The 19,119-nt window shown below is 39.6% G+C and overlaps 1 protein-coding gene across 3 annotated transcripts in view; it reads right to left on the bottom strand.

Annotated features, from left to right (window-relative positions):
• Nucleotides 1–16,470, bottom strand: part of PPP2R3B (protein phosphatase 2 regulatory subunit B''beta) — a 45,608-nt gene extending 29,138 nt beyond the window's left edge. Inside the window, exons 1-2 of one of the 3 annotated variants that reach the window (XM_066176491.1) lie at nt 16,450–16,470; nt 14,653–15,015 (exon numbers count right to left, since the gene is read on the bottom strand). In XM_066176491.1, coding sequence (XP_066032588.1) covers nt 14,653–15,000 — 348 coding nt within the window. In that variant the 5' untranslated portion in view covers nt 15,001–15,015; nt 16,450–16,470. Of the gene's footprint in view, nt 1–1,394; nt 1,754–14,652; nt 15,016–16,449 lie in introns of those variants that run through there. The other 2 variants (XM_066176490.1, XM_066176492.1) reach the window with 2 other exon arrangements.
• Nucleotides 16,471–19,119: the final 2,649 nt, after the last annotated feature.

Raw genomic sequence — 19,119 nt, 5'->3', positions numbered from 1 at the left:
GGTCAACATAAAAAGGCCCTGTAAAAATACAAGCAATCAAACTATTGCTGGATGAAAGACAGATCAAGTTAAGGGGCACCACACAAGGTAATGCTGTGTTTGTTTACAACAGAATGCCATGACTAGACTAAACTTGCCTCCTCCTCTGAGGTGCCTAAATATTAACTGCTACCACTACTTTTGGGTAACTAAGATAGTATTTTCTTTTCTTGCTGTCTCTAGTCAAGTTCTCTTACCTGCCTCCAGTTTAGCACAGAAAACACAAGTCAAAAATGTTTTCACTTGCATGTCTATGCTGAATGGTATAAACCAGCACAGTCAACACTGGCACTCCGCTTTGCACAAAGGAATAAACATTGCTTATAAAGATCACTTGAAACAAATTTTAAATAATCATATAGAAGACAGAAGGCTAGTACATTCTTAGGGTCATAGGGCTCTATGTCTCCCTCTTGAAGGTCACCTGAAAGGGACACTAGTGCACTGAATTCAAAATTAAGTAGCAGGCTATATTTAGAATAACTAACAATGCCAGAAATTCTAAGTTAATGTAATTTTTAATCAACTGCTAAACTTTCCTAACTTAAAAAAGCGTGAAAAAAAATTACACCTGCCTTTACTGACATACCTTAAGTATACGAATTCGAAGTGAGGGTGAGGTAAGGTCAAAGGGTATTCAAAGAAATACCAAATTTCTGTTTCTCGAAAAATGTTGTACACTTTTTCTCACTCCATAAGACAACAAATCTCCTTGAACATTTACTCTATAAGTAGTTTTCCTTCTGATTTTACTTTTCAAATACTGCTATTCTCAGTTTTAAGTACACTTTAAAATTGTAGCTTTAACTCACTGCTACAAAACAGCAGAAGTACACACGTGAACCAAGCAGCAACAACTGATCTCATCCAAATAAAAAGCTCAAAATAAACAATCTAAAGGAATCCAGGATCATCATGCAAGTATGAAAGCACTTTTTACTATATTAAGTTCGAGCTAGTGAAGTTACAGCCTATATCAGTATATTTTATATACTCAGTTCTGGTAAGAGGTAAATTAAACCCCCCAGGGAAATGCATGTAGATTACAACTATGCAGATTAAGGAAAACAGTCTTAAAAGTCTAATAGCATTAAATGCACCAACTTTTCACAGCATATGCCTTTGTGCAAACATCATACTTTAGCTGTGCTATGTGCTTCAGTAAACTCTCATTTTTCTTTGCACAAAACTACCTACAGAGTCTATTAAAACACAGAAGAAATAATCATATATGGAGCAGAATATCAAAACCCTGCTAGTTTAGTAACAGCTTCCACGTATTGCCTGCAGTTTGAGTGGTTATGAAGGTACAATTGACAGCAATAACTTAATTGTGTAAGAACAGAAAGACAAACCTGAACCTGCTGAAAAGCTTTCAGTCTCTTCTTGAATCTAGAAGGTAAAACAAAATCACATCCTCGAGCTAGCAATGCCAACTCCTTTCTTAGATCAGGATCCTGTCGCAAAGAAATCTCCTTTATCCTCATGCTTTCGGATTTCATATAATGTCTGTGTGCCAGTCCAAGCACTTGAGCCCCAGTAAATAGCAGAGCTGTTGTATTATCACACAGTGCCGCTTAAAGCAGCAGCTGCACCCGAGTTCTGGGATATTATAAGAGTCAGCTCAACTTCACCCGCTCCATACATTAAAGGGAACTTGGCTGGAATTGCAAAAACAGATTGGGAAGTCACTTTGGGAGCCTGTCCTTTCATCCAGGCATTCCGAAGTCTAACTGGGACAGTAGGGAAAATGAAAACCGTGTTTGGAGGAGCATCTATAAAAGCAGCTTCCAATTTTAAGCAAGGCAAGCCCTAGAGGAATGCAGAGAGGCCAGTTGTGGTTATTTTCTAGCTTCCTCCTCCTCCCCCCATCCCCCCCAGCTCTCCCTTCTGTCACAAAACACTCACTGTCTAGCTTCAATGAAGTACCTCACCAAAGGATAAGGCTTATTACCCAGCAATTAATTCCCTTTAAACTCTTTTGTCCTTTAGCGAGATCCCTGTTACACTGCAAAAATGAAGGCAATGACAGAAAAAGCTTCAGACAGGCTTTCAGGATGGCTCACAGTCAAAAAATAAATTTTTTTACATTCATCTAAGCTACTGTATTTTAAGAATCTAAAAATTTAAATGTTAAGATGGAAAGCCATAGCAGAAACGAAGCTAATGTTACTCCACTGAAACACTGCTTTAAATCATGTTTTACCAAAAGGTTACATCAGAAATATAATTATGTCACAAAATTAGAAAAAAATTGACAGTTTTTTTTTCTTAAATAGTTTCATAAACATTAATATCCACATTAGACTGCATACCTGTCACATTTCACTAGCATTACAGTTAGATTCCACTACCACTCTATTTTCCGTGTATTGAATCTCAAATACATTTTATGGGGGTGGTGAGGCCAAGTTTTAGTACATATCAATATTCCTCATGGAAACAGAAATCTGATAAGCTTCTGTGAAAACTGAAGTGACCTTCAGTTCCTTCTCCTTTACAGTTTACGGAACATTAACTTAAAACTAATGGAGTTTTCACATTTTAAATGGATATACCTATATCACAGCAATCTTCAAGAAATGCTGCTATTTTGATGATTTTTTTCAAATATCACCATTACAGTTATAAGTATGGCAACTCCTACAATTCCAAGCTGTGAACACTGTTAGCACCTCCAAATTCTCTTAAGATACAGGTGTTGGCTATTTATTACCTGTACCTTGTCATGCATAAGTTTAGTTACTAACAGTGCAAAAGGAAAGACCTGGCCAATTTTACTTTGTTTTCATCCCTCCTACTTTAAATAAGGCTATTTTCCTGATTACACAAAGATGTACACAGCCCAAAACAACTCTTTAATCACTATATCAGGGATTTTTTTTTACTGAATGGCACTGTTTTACTCCCGTATATTTTTTAGCCCTATTTATCCAGTCATAGCCAATCTATAATGTTAAAACCCCACAGTAAATATCCTTGTTCAACTGAGAAAAGGAAACTATGAAAAAGTATTAGTGAAACATAATTTGCCTTAATTGGTTCCTTTTTTAGTTTATCACACACTGTTAGAAAGTAAATAATGACAAAACACTTGCTTTCATGGTTTTAATTTAGCATCCAGTCCTGTCCCTGCCTCCTGCTTCTTTATTGCAACTCGTTATGAAGATATTTATTTCTTTCGGAAGTGGGAGAACAAGAAAGGAATTGACAAGGCAAGAGTCAGACATGTTGTGGTTGGCATGACCAGACTATCCAAGTGCATTGAGCAAACCTGGCTGTCACTCACTGTCTTTTAGGAAGACTAAATCAACTAACCTGGGATAAACCTTGGCCACAGGGAAGTCAACAGAAAACTGGGCATGCAGTACACAGCAGCAGCATGCCTGGAACTTGAGATGAAGGACTGAGGTGTTAGAGTAGGAGAGGAATCCTACTCTGGCAACAGATAACCGTTCCAGACCAAAATGTGGAAGGTCAGGAAGGTTGTATTGCAAGGCAGATTGTGTTTCAGATTAGGGAGAACAGGCCTTACTTGAGGTAAGGAAAGGTATCTTCTCACCTAACTTGCTTTCTGTTTTCATCCTTTTAAACCAGGTGACGCACTCCCATCTGCTGCTACATTCACAGTCTTATTTGATGTGGCTGTACTATGTCATTAAGATGATAGATTGTCACATGGAGAGCTAACCTAAAAGAGTGAAGGGGCAGTCTGGAACCTTAAAGGTCTAGCGCTCCTGAACTTGCTGAAGGAGCCTCAGTAACAAAGAAATGTTCTGAACTCCATTTTGGAAAGAGATGTGTATTTCCCTCCTTTATTCAAACAACTCAGAATCCATCATAACCAGTAAGCCAGGCTCAGTATTTTGAATTTTCTGCATTGCTTTGCCATAACATTACTTCACCGCTTCAAGTCAATCCCCCTTTAGCCTAATTTGTTTTAGCACTATGGTTTCCAAACTAGGGGTCATTTATACACCTGGATATTTGTTGTTCACAGGTTGCAATATATGAACAATCTCCATACAATTGAGTACACTTAAGTGCATTGGCAGTTACTAATCACATTATTTTCACCATCTAAATGGAAAAGGGGTTTGAATTGCCACATTTAAGGAGATTGAGCATTTATAAATCAATGTGGTCATGAATCCCCTAAGATCTGCTTTTAACCTTTTCAGTCATGAATTAACTACAGGGGATAGGGAAAGTCAGCTTTCATACAGACTGAACTGGAAATGTTCAATTACAGTGTCCAATTTATTCGAAATCTGAATTCTCTTCAGTGAAAGCTAAGGCAAAATCCTTTCCTAGGTGAAGGTCTGGGTCCCAGCCATGAAGCTGTTCAAGTATCCAGGCAGCTTATTATTAGCTAGATAAATAAACAGCAGGGAAGATGCATGCTCAGTGCTTCCTTCCAAAGCTAAAAATACACACTATGAATGGATTGGGCTTAAGGGACTGTGGCCAAAGAGTTTACCACTTTAATAAAGATCTGAACATACATAAGAGTAACACAACATAAATAACGATATTCTGGGTATTGTAGAGGAAATACAATCTTGAAGACCACTTTAAAAAAAACCCTTAACTATTTGCCTAGCAAACCAGAATTTCTTGTCAGAGGCATATACCAAGAGCATATTAAAGTCTTAAGAGATTAAATGGAAGTGATCTCAAGTCATTGGAAAAAGCATCCCAGCATCACAGGAAGCCCCCAAGAAAATAATTTTCAGCCATATAAAAACTTTAGTTGCTGGAGCCTAGTCTTCAACCCAGTAACAGGTGAACCAAGATGACACAAAGCCTGTTTGGCTTTTGGAGGAAGGTTAAATAAGGCTGAATAGCCAAGCCCAATGGCACCAACATAGAACTCAATAGCATCCCTCAGCCTGTGACAGTGCAGAAATTAAGAGTGGCTCCTGGGTTAACTGTGGAAAAACAGTTTGTTGTATCTTCAAATCAACCAATGTAAATAGGCTGTTATGCAAATAGAGCAAGCCTCTACAGAAGTAACTTAATAGTGAGGGGCAGAACACAGCAGTTAAGAGAAGTAAGGCAAGGTAGTACCTTTTCAATATAGAAAAAAATGTAACAGCATGACTAAGGCAGTATTAAAGACATATTCCAGAGGTTTAAAGGAAATAAGGCATTCATGAAAATAAACAGTTCAGGAAGATATACAAGAAGTCAATCAGCTCACAATGCTTGCTAAAACACAGTAACTATGAGGCAGGAAATACAAAGATATTCCATAAACATCTACTAAAAGACAAATGAAAGCAGCAATTCTTTGCTGGACTAGGAAAACAAGCAAAACCAAACCAAACAACCCTGAAATGCCGAGTTCATTTTTTTCCCCCTTTCACAAAACATTGTGACTAGACTATCACCATTATTTGATGTTATCAAGAAATAATTGTAAACCAGATAGTCCATACCTGGCCTTTGCTATACTGAAAGATCCTGAAACTAGTTTCTTGCTAGCAACTTCCCATTTGTAACTACTCTGCATGAAAAGAGAACAAGAGGACAACGCACTTGTGAGATGAACAAAATAACAAAGTACTACTATCCATCTCTAACTCTCCTTTGGGAGAGTCATCCCTTTTCAGCAGTACACTCACAAAACCCAAGGGAGATAACACGCACAAATGTTCACACAGCAGAAGGAATCAAGTTATTAGGCTCACATTCAACTACCAGTTATGGAAACTGATTGCTCTAAAGTTTGGACAGTGTTTTGAGTATGACATACTGATGAACTGCTAGATGTTGACACTGCGCAGTTAAGAAATCTACCTTCACAAGAAGAAACTGATCCTTTGGCTTGGAAAAGAGTCCATGTGCATCTGGGCCTAGACACATAATTTTTCTTGTAGGATGCAATGCCTCCCCATTGGAAAGGGAAGTCTTGGATGTAAATGCCTTCTTGACTGATTATTCAAATTTTCCAGTACTTGTGGATTAGACAGAACAATGACTGGTTGTTCCTTCCACAGTTGCTAAGAGAATCCAGAATTTTTAGGAGGCAAAACAGCAAGTAATTAAAAAGCAGCTAGATGCCAGATGTGTGGTCATGCTGGCAGGCCAGGAAGGAGGGGCTGATCAGATTTTCTGCACATTATGAAAAGGAAGCCATGTATGAACACCACAGAACAGGCCATTATCAGATTACCACTAAGATACATGTCACCTTGCTATGATTACACAGCCTGGACTCCAAAGACGTAGCAAGGGCCTTTTTCAGTTTGTTAACTGCATCTGACAGACTAACTTCAGCAAGCATCAATACTAGAAACTATAAAACCAATGTCTGAAAATAAACAAATGGTTTATATACCTTTAGAACAATTCTCATATTCTCTGCCATCTTAGAGAAAGTCACTTCACATTTTCATTTATTTGTGTACAGCATACACTGAATTTTAAGGGAAAAAGGTTGTTGGAATAGTTCTGCAGATGGAGCCTATTCATGATCTTCAGATGACCCTGTTCATCAGATCATGAAAACCAGGACCACCCAAACTGACACTGATGAGGTGTTAGAGAGAGAATGATATAAGCAAAAAATCTAGTACAGATTACACAAATTAAAGTAATATTTCCTCTAATAAGATGTTGTATTTTAACATTTTAGATGAACCGTGATGCTACCGAGACTATACACAGATGAAGCCACAGTTCACAATATATGCACTTGTAACTTTACCAATGTAAGCCTCTGAATAGCAGAATTAGGCTGAAATAAAGAATTAGTTCAGGCTGATTCAGAATGCCACAGGTTTTCCCACAAGACAGCAGCTTTTGCAACCAAGTCCAATGATATGCATTATAGAACTTTTCAAAGTCACACTTGCCATTTTGAATATTTAGTCATTTCTAGATGGTTATTATTTACATTGTATCACCTTAATTTAGAAGTTGACAGAGTAATCTGGAAATAAAAACATGAACGATATTTTGTAACTGTCCAGCAATTTACTTAAACATTGTATAAGCTGTTCAGTACCTCCTTGTTTTGGAAACTAACTGAATTTTCAATTAATCCTGTCAAAAACATCTTTTCCCAGACTAAAATGATTGGTGCATGAAAGTACAACTACTACATTAAATCCAGCATCAGAGGCTAACCTGACATGTAATTTAGTCCCTGAAGTCACTAGAGAATAATTTTGAGTCAGTGACAACTGCAGGACAGCTTCTTGCTTATGATTTTGCTTGCGATTTCCCTCCTTGAAGATCTTAATGCAAAACCAACAAATCAGGAAGCTTAAGACCTAGACTTTGTCCTACAAGTCTGTCAGTAAAATCACAAATTGCTAATTTACCAGCCAAAACCAATCCTGGTTCTTCTGAGAGAAGTTCCATGAAGACTAAATCTAATAATATTGTGTTGTTCTATCAGTCTGAAATCATTGCTGATATGGGAAACAGAGGCAACAGAAACTACACTGATTTCTACAGAACTAAATGGAAAGCTGTGCACTTCCAAAATGGCAAGCAGGGTACAGTGCCAAAGGACAAAGAAAAGAAAGGAGGCAGAGCAAAGAAGGTGGTCACTGGTAATGATGTGAGCTTTAGCTTTCATAATAACTAAAAGGGCAATCATTACACATGAAGAAAAAAGACCCAAGAAATTAGACATCTTACAGGGGCAGAACACCACAAATACATTGCCAGAACAGGAACAGTAGTCCTGACTTTCCTACAGTCTCCATTACTGTAAGTCTTTATGTGAAGTTCACATATTTTTTCAAGCATTCTAGAAAAAGAAATCTTTCTAAAATACTAAGCTTAAATTTGTCACTTGATAAATAATCAAGTAGTCAAAATTTTAGGTGTTGTTTTCAGTATGTTAAAAACAAGTAAGAGAAGAAAATTAGTGATGTTTTGTTTAAAATCTGATGTTACAACAGGAGACTTACAGAATTTGCCGTAAATAATGACTTTTCACAAAGATTTAGCAGTAAGAAGAATAATCTAGCTCATCATTGTTTTCAATATTGCATAATTTCAAATCATTTGCTTTATCTTTTGGTAAAGTATGCCACAAGGATTATTGCTCACAATATGTCAGTATTGATCATATCTACTAGAAATGTTTACAAAATTTAGAAGATTATTTATTGTTTATCAATACAAATACAGCTTCTAAAGGAATAAAACTCATTAGAAACTGTTCTCCTGGTTCTGCTGGATCCAAAAAACCTGATCCAGTCAAGGCATTTGATAAGTTCTACAAGCCTTGTTTTGTCAAGAAGGTCAAATTGAACCTAACTCACACTGAGCACATCTTGCAATATTTGGCAACGATTTCTTCAGCACCCACTTGATGTTTCCCCCCACATTTTCCTACACAAACTTCATGCACATTTTTCTTTTAGACTTACAGCTCATCTTACTTAACTTGAAAGTTACTAGTAGGATCTGCATGGAACAAATATGCAAGTCTAGTTCCACATGAAATGAAACAACACAGCATGCACAAGGTTAATGGGACACATATCCCAAGAGCTCATCATTCCTGCAAGTACCTGTAGTCAAGAAGCACTGCCTGGGTGGCTCTACAGTTTCTAGCTGTTTTTAAGGTGATTGCTATACAAAAGGAGCACATCTAACATTAAGTACTGGAACACATTTTTAAAACACCTCTCGGTAGCTGTAGGTTTCAATGGACCTATTTTAAGCTGTATCTGTTGTTCACATATACAAATTAATCTTATCTGCCAAGACGTGGGTACTATGTGGTTAACTGGAAGACAAGAACACCACACTAACAGCCCAACACAAAGGAGTTATTTACATATTATGCCACGCTTAAAAAAACACTAAATTTGGTAACCATTTGCTGCTGACTGTGAAAAACGATGAGTGTGCTTAATTAGCATCTTCTCAAATCAATGCAAAAGTTAAATTCAATGGAAGCAAGGCAACTTTAAGACAACCGTGTGTGCAAAACCTCTTAATTTGCCAAGACTCAGTCATCCAATTTTACCACAGGCATTTTGAAGATTTTTCTCACAACATGACTTGCTGAAGAACCTTGTGCAGCCATTGACTAGGTCCAAGAGTGGACAAATTAGTTCACTGGATGAGCTGCATTTATGATTTTGTACTGAAGTAAGCCCATACATACTTTTGGCCTCAAGTTTATTTCTTGCTGACAGAGTAAATGTATGGCATATGAAGAGGTTCTCAAAAAAATATAAAACAGGTTCTCAACCATCACCGAATGCAAAAAAGGAGAAACGCTTATCTCCTTTAAATCAATGTATAATTTCCTCACAGATTGAACATCCATTAAAAAATGCACTGTTTAAACTTAATTATAGCTTTACATCAATCATTTAACTGTTTTGAAAGACTGGACAGAGAAGCAACTGGAAGTAATGATTGGTAAGCTATGATTATATAGTTTTAAACTTTTTTTGGTTTAAGTGTCAGTTACTCACAAAGGAATGACTGATTAATAACTATCATAATTCAAAATTGAATTAATTTTAACTGTCCTGTGTCAGGATTCAGGTGAGCTTCAAAGGCACACAAGAAGAAAGCCACACAATTCTGAATTCCATTTCTCAGTACTAGAAATGCCAAAAATTCTTAAGACTGGATACAGCATATAAAAAATATGAATTTCCAGTAGGGCACAAGTGCAACAGCCTCTTTGAAAGAGAACAAAAGTTCACTATTTTTAATAAAGCACAAAGTGTAAACAAAATCAATATAACTGCTAACAAAAGTAACATTTATACGCCAGGGTAACAAAATACACTTAGAATAAGGAGCACTATCAACAGTGAATAACTTTCAGTTTCTCAGTTATAAATAAAAAGAACAGTTAGTTCCCTAATTAGGATAATGATTCTTCTATTCCAAGCCATTCAGTACAGCAAAGCTTAAGATGAGTAACACAACATACTACCAGTGCTGCTTCTACTGACTACTGTTATGTCATTCCACTCAAAACTAATAATGATTTTATAGGAACACCTATAGCTGCACTCTTCTGGACCTTAATATGAACTTTTGGCTGCCCTTGCTTTGTTGGCACCATAAGAAGGAGCTTTATTGAGATGACACTAATGCTGCCATCTCTCATAGTGCCCTGTTATCATTGTAAAAGTACATCAGTTTGATACCAGGTTATTTACAGTCTCCCTTTAAGTCACGGGCTTGTGTTGAAAGCCAAGTCCACCATCCTCCCCACTCAGTGATAGGACAGGGCACTACTAACATTGTCATGACACAGAGCTGGGGAGTGCCTGTGTTACACCACACAGCCCACACAACGCAGCCTGGTGTGCAGTGCAATGCTGACACAGCTCACACAGTCCGGGCGCTGCAGTTAACAGTGCTACTGGTAGGAACGTGTGCGAGGCAGCAACTCAGATACAGACACCTTGTAAGAGGATGGTGTCAGCCCAGCTACCTTCTACCTCAAGGCCTCAGAATTAATTTGTTTCAAAAAGCAACTGTTAAGTGTTATTGAGACTTCAGTCAATGTTAAAAAGTTTCATTCTAGCCTCCCTTTAAACTAAAAGGCACAGCAGCAGTACCAACATGCTTAAATCAAGTAACTGCTTACAAGAATTTGGCAAGAATGTTACTCATGATAAAAAAAGCTAAGGAGCCATATATTGAAGAAGTAAAAAAACCTTACAAGTTATAGAAATAGGAGGAAAATGAGCTTTAATTGCCACAGGATAACAAGCAGGAATAGTATGCTTATCAAATAAAGATACATAGAAACCACTCCACGAAGTTCCTTTATATCAAAGGTTGACCATGCAGAGAAATGAAAAATAATTTTAAAGTATTTGTGACTGTATCATATTCTCCCTGCACTGCTATCCCACAAAACACCCATAGGAAATTCTGTGAATTGTTTCCCCAGATGCCTTGCACACCAGCTGGTTAGGATTAGACATCTTGCTTGTGGCACCTTTCAGGCCTTGAGGACTGGCATTTTTGACAGTGTGATGAACAGTGTACAATTGTGTATACCCCATGTGTTTAGGATAATCTAGAGTCCCAGAAACACTGCGAAATCTATGGACAGTAGTGATAAGGGTTAGAAGAAATCTACAACAGCTATTCTTCAAGTTTGCAAGTTAAGGCTCTAGAATTTCTTCAACAATACATTCAGAAAACATTTGAGACTTGAACGCTGACATTTTTTTATGTCTCTGAATTTTTGTTATTTGAAGTACATAGTACATACAAATCACAGGCCTACTTGCAGAATACCAAGTGCTAGCAAGCACTTCACATCACACAACCAAAGCGACCAGAACTTTGCAATGACTATGTTTATACAATGGATACAGTCAGATATCCACCTCATTGTGAATAACACCATGCAAGTGAAGCAAAGTACTTCTGGTAAAGGGACAAAAAAACCCAATCCCTAAACAAACACTGTTTTGTTGTTTTCATTTCCACTAAAACACACTGAAAGATGAAGTTTCATGGTAGAGTTCTGAATAGATTTTAAAATGTGCATTTGGATTAAGTCAACAGTTTACTCTTAACATGGCTTTAAGTGACCTATCCAGACGAAAAAATTCCATAAAGACCACAGAAGTTATTTCATTATTGGAATAACTACTTTTGACTTGCTAATCAGGGCAGGGCTTCAATTGTCTGGAAAGACAGCAAATTCTCCTCTGACAAGACATTAGTGTTTCAGCAAAATACATGGCAACTTCTGAATTTTGGATAGAAGTATAACCTGAAGGCTTCAATTACAAGTTAATCTCTGGAAAAAAGAAAAGATCTCCTTGAATACAATAGCTGACGGCTACAGTACTTTTAAATGCTGTTTAATGGTTGCCATCAGCACATCAGCTTATTTTGCTCATATGCTACTGTTCAAAGTATGAAAGATTACATATCTAATTAGATCCTAATTAGGAATGCTTCTCATTCAAAAAGAAAACAAAAACATTTTTTGCTAACAAGTACAGAAACCTGTAGCAAGAAAATGTTGTTTCCCTACATATTCATATTTACTTCCCGGTAATTACTAAGGATGGTGGTTTTCTGTTATTGTTTGATGTCCTTCAAAAAAGTTGCAGGAATATTTTAAGAAACAGGAAAAAAGCATACAGCAGCCTTATCCATAATCAAATGCAGTGATTTAGCTCAGCGATACTGAAAATGTATCATGCCAAAGTAAGTTAACTGCTTGTATGCTGCCTTACGAGATTTCCAGTGCACAATAAGAAAATGTTTAATAAGATGATTAAGGGTACAGCATGCTTTCTAAGAGAAAATACACGGTCATGGAAGAACACTCAATTCTTGGCAGTGTTTAAGAGCTGATGCTAGCTGCAAATGCAATTTACACTTAGAGATTAGGAAACTTTTGGATGAAGATTCAGTTCATCTGAATAATAAAGCCATAAATAAATTTCTCATTGCTTGGAAATTCCCCCTCCCCAACCTACTGAAGCAAACAACAACCTAACCCCTCTAGGTTCTCTCTCAGCACTATACAAACAATTCCAATTAAGTCAAGGATGGTACTGTTTATTAATCTCTTCTAGTTCTTCTCTTTGGGATTTACTTCAAGCAATCAACCAAGACACATGAAGAGAAACTACCGTACACAAGTTACTGACCAAGTATAGCAAATAACAATGGGTTTTAACTGACACTCTGCCTTTTCTTGCTTTTATCTGATACAAGAATAAACTGAGCATCTGCTGACTGACTTTCTGCATTTCACTAGAACAGGAAATACAGTGGTATGAACAACAACAAAAAAAATTAAAACAATCATCGTGCCCTGCTGTCTGGCTGGTGATTATACATAAATACAAGTTCCTAAGATTGTAAAGTCAACCTAGACAAACACTAGACATGTGGTGTTTTGGAGCTAAGAAATTGTCAAACTAGATTTGAAAATTAGTATTTATGAAACCAAGAGGTCATTTCAGACTAAATGTTTCAGTGCAAAAGAGTCATGCTGTTGCTCCTGTGGGTTAAAGGGTAAGTCTATACACTCAATGTGTATCCAGAACAAACAATAAGTTACCGATAGTCTTAAACATCCCAGTTTTATCCTCTCTACCCTTATCCAGCTGAGCAGGCTTCCCTGGGATACCAGGCTTGGACACCGTAATAAGCTAGATACCAAAGTACATAGAGTCACTGGGAGTTACAACCTCTTAAAATTCTGCAGTATTTTTAAAATATGCAAATTTATAGTCACAAACAGCATAATAACTCTTTGAAGTCCTTATGAATGTCATGAAGTTCAGTGAGGTCAAGTGGAAGGTCTTGCATCTGGGACAAGGAAATCCCAAGGCAAAAACAGGCTGGGGGCAGAATGGATTGAGAGGAGCCCTGAGCTGAAAGACTTGGGGGTGCTGCTGGATGAAAAGCTCAACATGACCCAGCAATGTGCACTTGCAGCTCAGAAAGCCAACTGTGCCCTGAGCTGCATCAAAATCAGCTGGCCAGCAGGGCAAGGCTGGTGATTCTGCCCCTCCACTCTGCTCTGCTGAGACCCCAGGTGGAGTGCTGTGCCCAGCTCTTGGGTCCTCAGCATAAGAAGGATGTGGATCTGCTGGAACAAGTCCAGAGGAAGGTCACAAAGATGAACACAGGGCTGCAGTACTTTGCCAAAGGGGACAGGCTGAGAGAGTTGGGGTTGGTCCACCTGGAGAAGTGAAAGTTCTGGGGAGAACTTACAGCAGCCTTCCAGCACTTAAAGGGGACCAACAAGAGAGCTGGAAAGGGACTTTGAACAAGGGCATGTAGTGACAGGACAAGGGGAAATGGCTTTAACTGAAAGGGTAGGTTTAGATAAAATACTAGGAAGAAATTACTCAAATTCTTTACTGTGAGGATGGTGAGACACCAGAACAGGTGGCCCAGAGAAGCTGTCCATCTCCCATCCCTGGGAGTGTTCAAGGCTAGGCTGGAAGGGGCTTTGTGCAACCTGGTCTAATGGAAGGTGTCCCTGTCCATGGCAGGGTGGTTGGAAGTAGATGATCTTGAAGGTCCCTTGCAGTCCAAACCATTCTATAATTCCATGGCTGTTGATCATACATAAATTGTTTTTACAATTTATGGAAAGAGCTAGAAACTAAATTGAACTGAATTGCAAACTTAAAAAGAATATTTCAGGTTGGGGGCAGGGTTGACATTCTTGCATAGAGGGCATTGTCTGTTAAGAATAAAGAGCTCATTAGGAAGGAAGTGCTGAGTGTACCATGCAGTACCAAAACAATTACTTGGTTAATATGCAGATTCAGTGAAGCCAAATTTGAGTCTTGTACTAACAACAGTGCTTGGTAGCATTAGACAAAGGAATATTTGCAGTTAAGGCAGTATGTTATAAAAGGAACAAAACCACAAAGACTTAAATTTATCCACAATTACATGGCAAGGAGCCAAGATAATCTTATGGAAGCTTAGGCTACCTATCCACTAACACTAATGGCACACAAACATTAGTATTTTATGTTCACTGCTGCTGCTTCACTCCACTCCTGACACCTCCTCTGGGGAAACTATTTACTGACATAATTTGCCAATACCACAAACACAAAAGTCAGTTCCATTTAAACAAATAAATCTAATAAGAAACAAACTTACTTCTTTGGTCCCTGAGGATCGACGTGTTGCTCTAACATTAGAAATGTTCCTTGAGCTAGCTGGAGTCGCCAATGGAAGAGTAGTAGAAGGCTGAGGAGGACTGAAAGACATCAAAGGCAATCTGGTATCTCCTAATATGCACTGCTTGGAATTGGAATTTTTACTGGTGAAACTCTCATTTTTACTGTTTCCTGAATCTGCATTACCAAACTCTGGTTTCTCCTTATTCTTGATTCTTCTCAAGCAGTCCTTTAGTGTTAGCTGAGTTGCAGGCTGGCTCAACCAGCACAAGAAGAGTTCATCCACCTTCATTTTCACTGCAGGTTGCAGAACTTTTCCAGGTGACATTTTCTGCCAGTTTCCCTGTTTAATTGGTTCAAACTCAAAGTAAATATTTGACAATCATATAATAATTCACTTGACTTTCAGGGTTTCACAGGCATTATTTAAGAAATAGTTGATACTTATTCCCTTAAGATAGCAACAGAAGTTGGGAGTAATATTTTAACATGTGACTTCAACAACATTTTATAAGTGTAAGTCATAAATCAGTCAGAGTCAATTCCAATAATCTCTTCTAAATAATGGATAACTTCTTTTAAGAGCATACTGTGTAAATGGTGGAGACTAGAGAACAAGAAACTGCACTTGGGCTTTCTCAAAGAGATAGCTAACAAATATTACAAATATCCCCTAAGAAGATGTGTTAAAAACACATGCATTATGAAAAACAAGGTTTGAAAATACTTATAATTGAACATACCAAGAACTAAATATCTAAGCAAATTAGCTAAGCCCTGGTGATAGAACAAATAAGATTTAACAAGCAAGTCTTTCAGTCAAGAGTTTTAGAACTAAGACTGAAGGCTCAATTTTCATTCTGAGGTTGTGATATGCATTTAAAATCTTGCATCCCCCCATGTGATTCCCCAAACCCTGTCATTTGATATTTTAAAAACCTCTTATTTGACATTCACTTTTTCAGTTTTTCAAAATCAGTGTAAATCCAATGTAACTCAGGAATTGTGACAGTGTGATTTCAGGTTCAGTTACACACCTGAAACAAACCTTTTCTGGGGGGGTGGGTTATTGTGGGGTTTTTTGGGGTCTTTTTTTTTGTGTGTTAAAGAGACAGAGGACTGGAATGAAACACTGAGAACAGAACCACAGTTACTATCAAGATTTTCAGCATCCAATTACTCCATGATTTGGTACAGTTCAAATAAAATCTATGTTTCCTCATGCTTGGCTTTTTTAAAAGCTCTTCACAGAATGGGATCTAAATGCATAAAGCATATGATATAAGATATATGACTGATGATCTTAGACGTCTCTTCCAATCTAAATTATTATATATACCAATACTTGGCTGAACAAGCCTTAAAACCAGCACTTCAATTTGGAAACGAAAAACACCTTAACAAATGAACATCCTACTAAAACCTAAAGCTCATCCTCGCCCCACGGCAGAACTAGAAGCCTTCTAACACCGCACCAACTAAACTTTCCAAACCGCTATAACTTCGCGGTTCAGTTATTCCGTTTCCGAAAATGAAGGCCATCTCGTTTCCCTACTTTTTTTAGGCTCAACACCTTCACGGCGCTGGCGGCTGCACTCAGCCATCCGCCTGGAAAGAAACGGTCCTGGGAAAGTGCCAGCCGGGCGCCGCCCCGGGCACAAGGAGCCGCCGCCGCCGCAGCCACAGGCTCGCTCCCCTCGGGCGAGCCCCGCACTTCGCCCCGCAGCAGCCGCAGCAGCTCCAGAGCGCCGTGACGTCCCGGGACAGCCGCACTCACCTACCCCGCTCCCGCTCCACCTCCGCCGCCGCCCCTTCCCGCCGCCGCCGCCTTCAAATGCGCGCCTCCTTCCGGCCCGGCCGAGCCCGGCTGCCGCCATCTCGCGAGAGCGCGGCCCTTCCGCCCCGAGGGACGCGGCCGGCGGTCGCCATGGTGACGGGCCGCCCGGGCCCGGCGCGGCGCTGCCCTGGCCGAACCGCCGCCCTGCCACCGCCGCCCGTGCCCGCCTTAGAGCTCCGAAAAGGTGTCGGCCTCTCATGGGCTGCTCCTCGCTGGTTCTCTGAGAGGAGCTGGCAAAATGATGAAGAGGCAGAGTATCGCCTCAGCAAGTTTGCTAATGACACAAAGCCGGGAGCAGTGGCCGATACCCCAGAGGGCTGTGCAGCCCTTCAGAAGGACCTCGGCACCTTGAAGGGAGGGTCAGAGAGGAACTGCCTGGAATTCAACAAAGGCAAATGCAGGGTCCTGCACCTGGGGAGGAACAACCCTGGTCACCAGCACAGGCTGGGGCTGACCTGCTGGGGAGCAGCTCTGCATAGAGGGACCTGGGGGTCCTGGTGGACAACAAGCAGTCCCTGAGCCAGCCAAGGGCCATTAGGGCTCCGTGTCATTAGGGCCAAGGCCAGTGGTGTCCGGGGATGCACAAGGAAGAGCAGTGACAGCAGGCCGAGGGAGGTGATCCTGTCCCTCAGCCCTGCTGAGATCCCATCTGGAGTGTCCAATTCTGGGCTCACCATCCCAAGAGATGTGAAGCTCCTGGAGAGGGTCCAGTGGAGGGTGACAAAGAGGAGAAGGTGACTGGAACATCTCTCTTGAGAGGAAAGGCAGAGGGAGATGGGCCTGTTCAGCCTCGAGAAGAGATGATTAGGAGAGGACCTTATTAATGTGTTTAAATATCCAAAGGGGGATGCTGAGGGGGTGGGTCCAGACACTTCTCGGTGGTGCCAACCACTAGGGCGTGAGGCAAGGATCAGAAACTGATGCACACTACCTGAATATGAGGAAGAATGTCTTTACTGTACAGGTGACCACGCACACTGGAACAGATTGCCCAGGTTGCACAGAGAGGTTGTAGTGTCTCTCTCACTGGAGATATACAAGAACCATCTGGATGCAATCCTGTGCCATGTGCTCTAGGATGTCTCTGCCTAAGCAGAGAGGTTGGATCAGATGACCCACTGTAATCCCTTCCACACAATTTACCTGTTCTGTGGTTCTGTGGAAGTGAGCTGGTTCCATCTGCTAAATGCTGTTAAAAGGAGACCACTAAATGCTCTTTCTACACAATGGCTATGGTTGCTGTTAGTGTTATGAGATTGCAAATGATAGGATGAAAGAGGAGATAGAGGCAGTAACAAATAGAAGGATAATTCTCTTACTAGGAAAACCATGTGTGCCAATCTGTTTGCAGCCCCTTTTTTGTACTGGAAAACACATACTGAAATTTTGTGGTTGTCAGCCCTCAGGGGCACCCCTCTGAGGCTCCCCGGGTGCACTTACCAGTGGAGTTTAGGCAGTTGACCATTGGCCCATATAGTTTTCTTCTTTGGCATTTTTTACATCAGCGACTCATTGGTATTTTTACATCAGGTTCCCTACTTCCACTGCACTGATTGTTCCTCATGTGGCTACACTTCACTTTTGTTAATCCATTTTACATTCTGCCACTTCCTTTACCAGCAGAGACACTCCAGGTTTATGACAGATTATTATTACAAATTGTTGGAATGTTCATGCTGTGGACATGGGTCTGTACCGAAGATGACACAGTGGTTTGAAGAGAAGGCTTGAAAATGCAGGCAAGAGTAAAATAGGGTAAGGGAAGGAGTGGGCTTGCTGTCTCATTTTTTGAAGCTTGTAGAGAGGACGCAGAGATAAGAAAGGGTTGAGATGCTGTGATAGAAATCTGGTACAGTCCAACACAATTACATTAAGGTAATACCAGAATGATACTTTAATAACAGTCATCTGGCAAAACCCAGTGTTACTCTTCTAAGTATATCAGAAAGCTTTAGCTTACAGCTGTAGGTACTGAATTATATTTTCACAAGTCTTAAAGTGAGATTCTGCACTTAAGAACACATTGAAGTTCTTGAGGGAGTCACCACTTTTTGAAGTAGGGACGTATTCTGTTTCCTGCCCATTGGCTGGTGAAGTTAGAAAATGTGTTTTTAGAAAGCCGAAGTGGACAAAATGCCATTTTTAAAAATGGCATTTTTTAAAGTGGAGTAAAACATTCAACAGTGGAAGCAGATGTCAAAATATGGATAAATCTGTAAACACTATGGAAGTAGCTTTTAAGTACGGGAAAAGAAATTTAAAACCCTGTGTTATGGATAGCAGCAAGATTTTTGGCGGAGAACTGAAGGGCTGAATTAAGAAGACTGATAGCAGAGCAAGAGACATGGAACAAAGAGGACTTTTAAAACATTTTGAATGCCTTTGAAGCATTCCTTAGTGATGGTGTAGCCCTCTGTTGATTGACATGTTGAAGACAGGTGGCAAGAAGGGGATCAGAGAGTGACTTGACAGAGTTGTTGAGTTGGATATCATCTGCAAAGAGATGATGCCCTTTGTTGAAACTGGCAATGAGATCTCCCAGAGGAACATGAGATATAAGAAAAAAAGAAATGAAAAAAACCCTCTGAGAGATGCACACAGTCACGGTGT

This window comes from Chamaea fasciata, unplaced genomic scaffold (assembly GCF_029207755.1).
Source record: "Chamaea fasciata isolate MVZ Bird 193981 ecotype frontalis unplaced genomic scaffold, bChaFas1.0.hap1 SCAF_2, whole genome shotgun sequence".
Classification (NCBI taxonomy): domain Eukaryota; kingdom Metazoa; phylum Chordata; class Aves; order Passeriformes; family Sylviidae; genus Chamaea; species Chamaea fasciata.
Note: the sequence above shows the minus strand (reverse complement) of the source record. Positions and strands in the feature narration are given on the sequence as shown.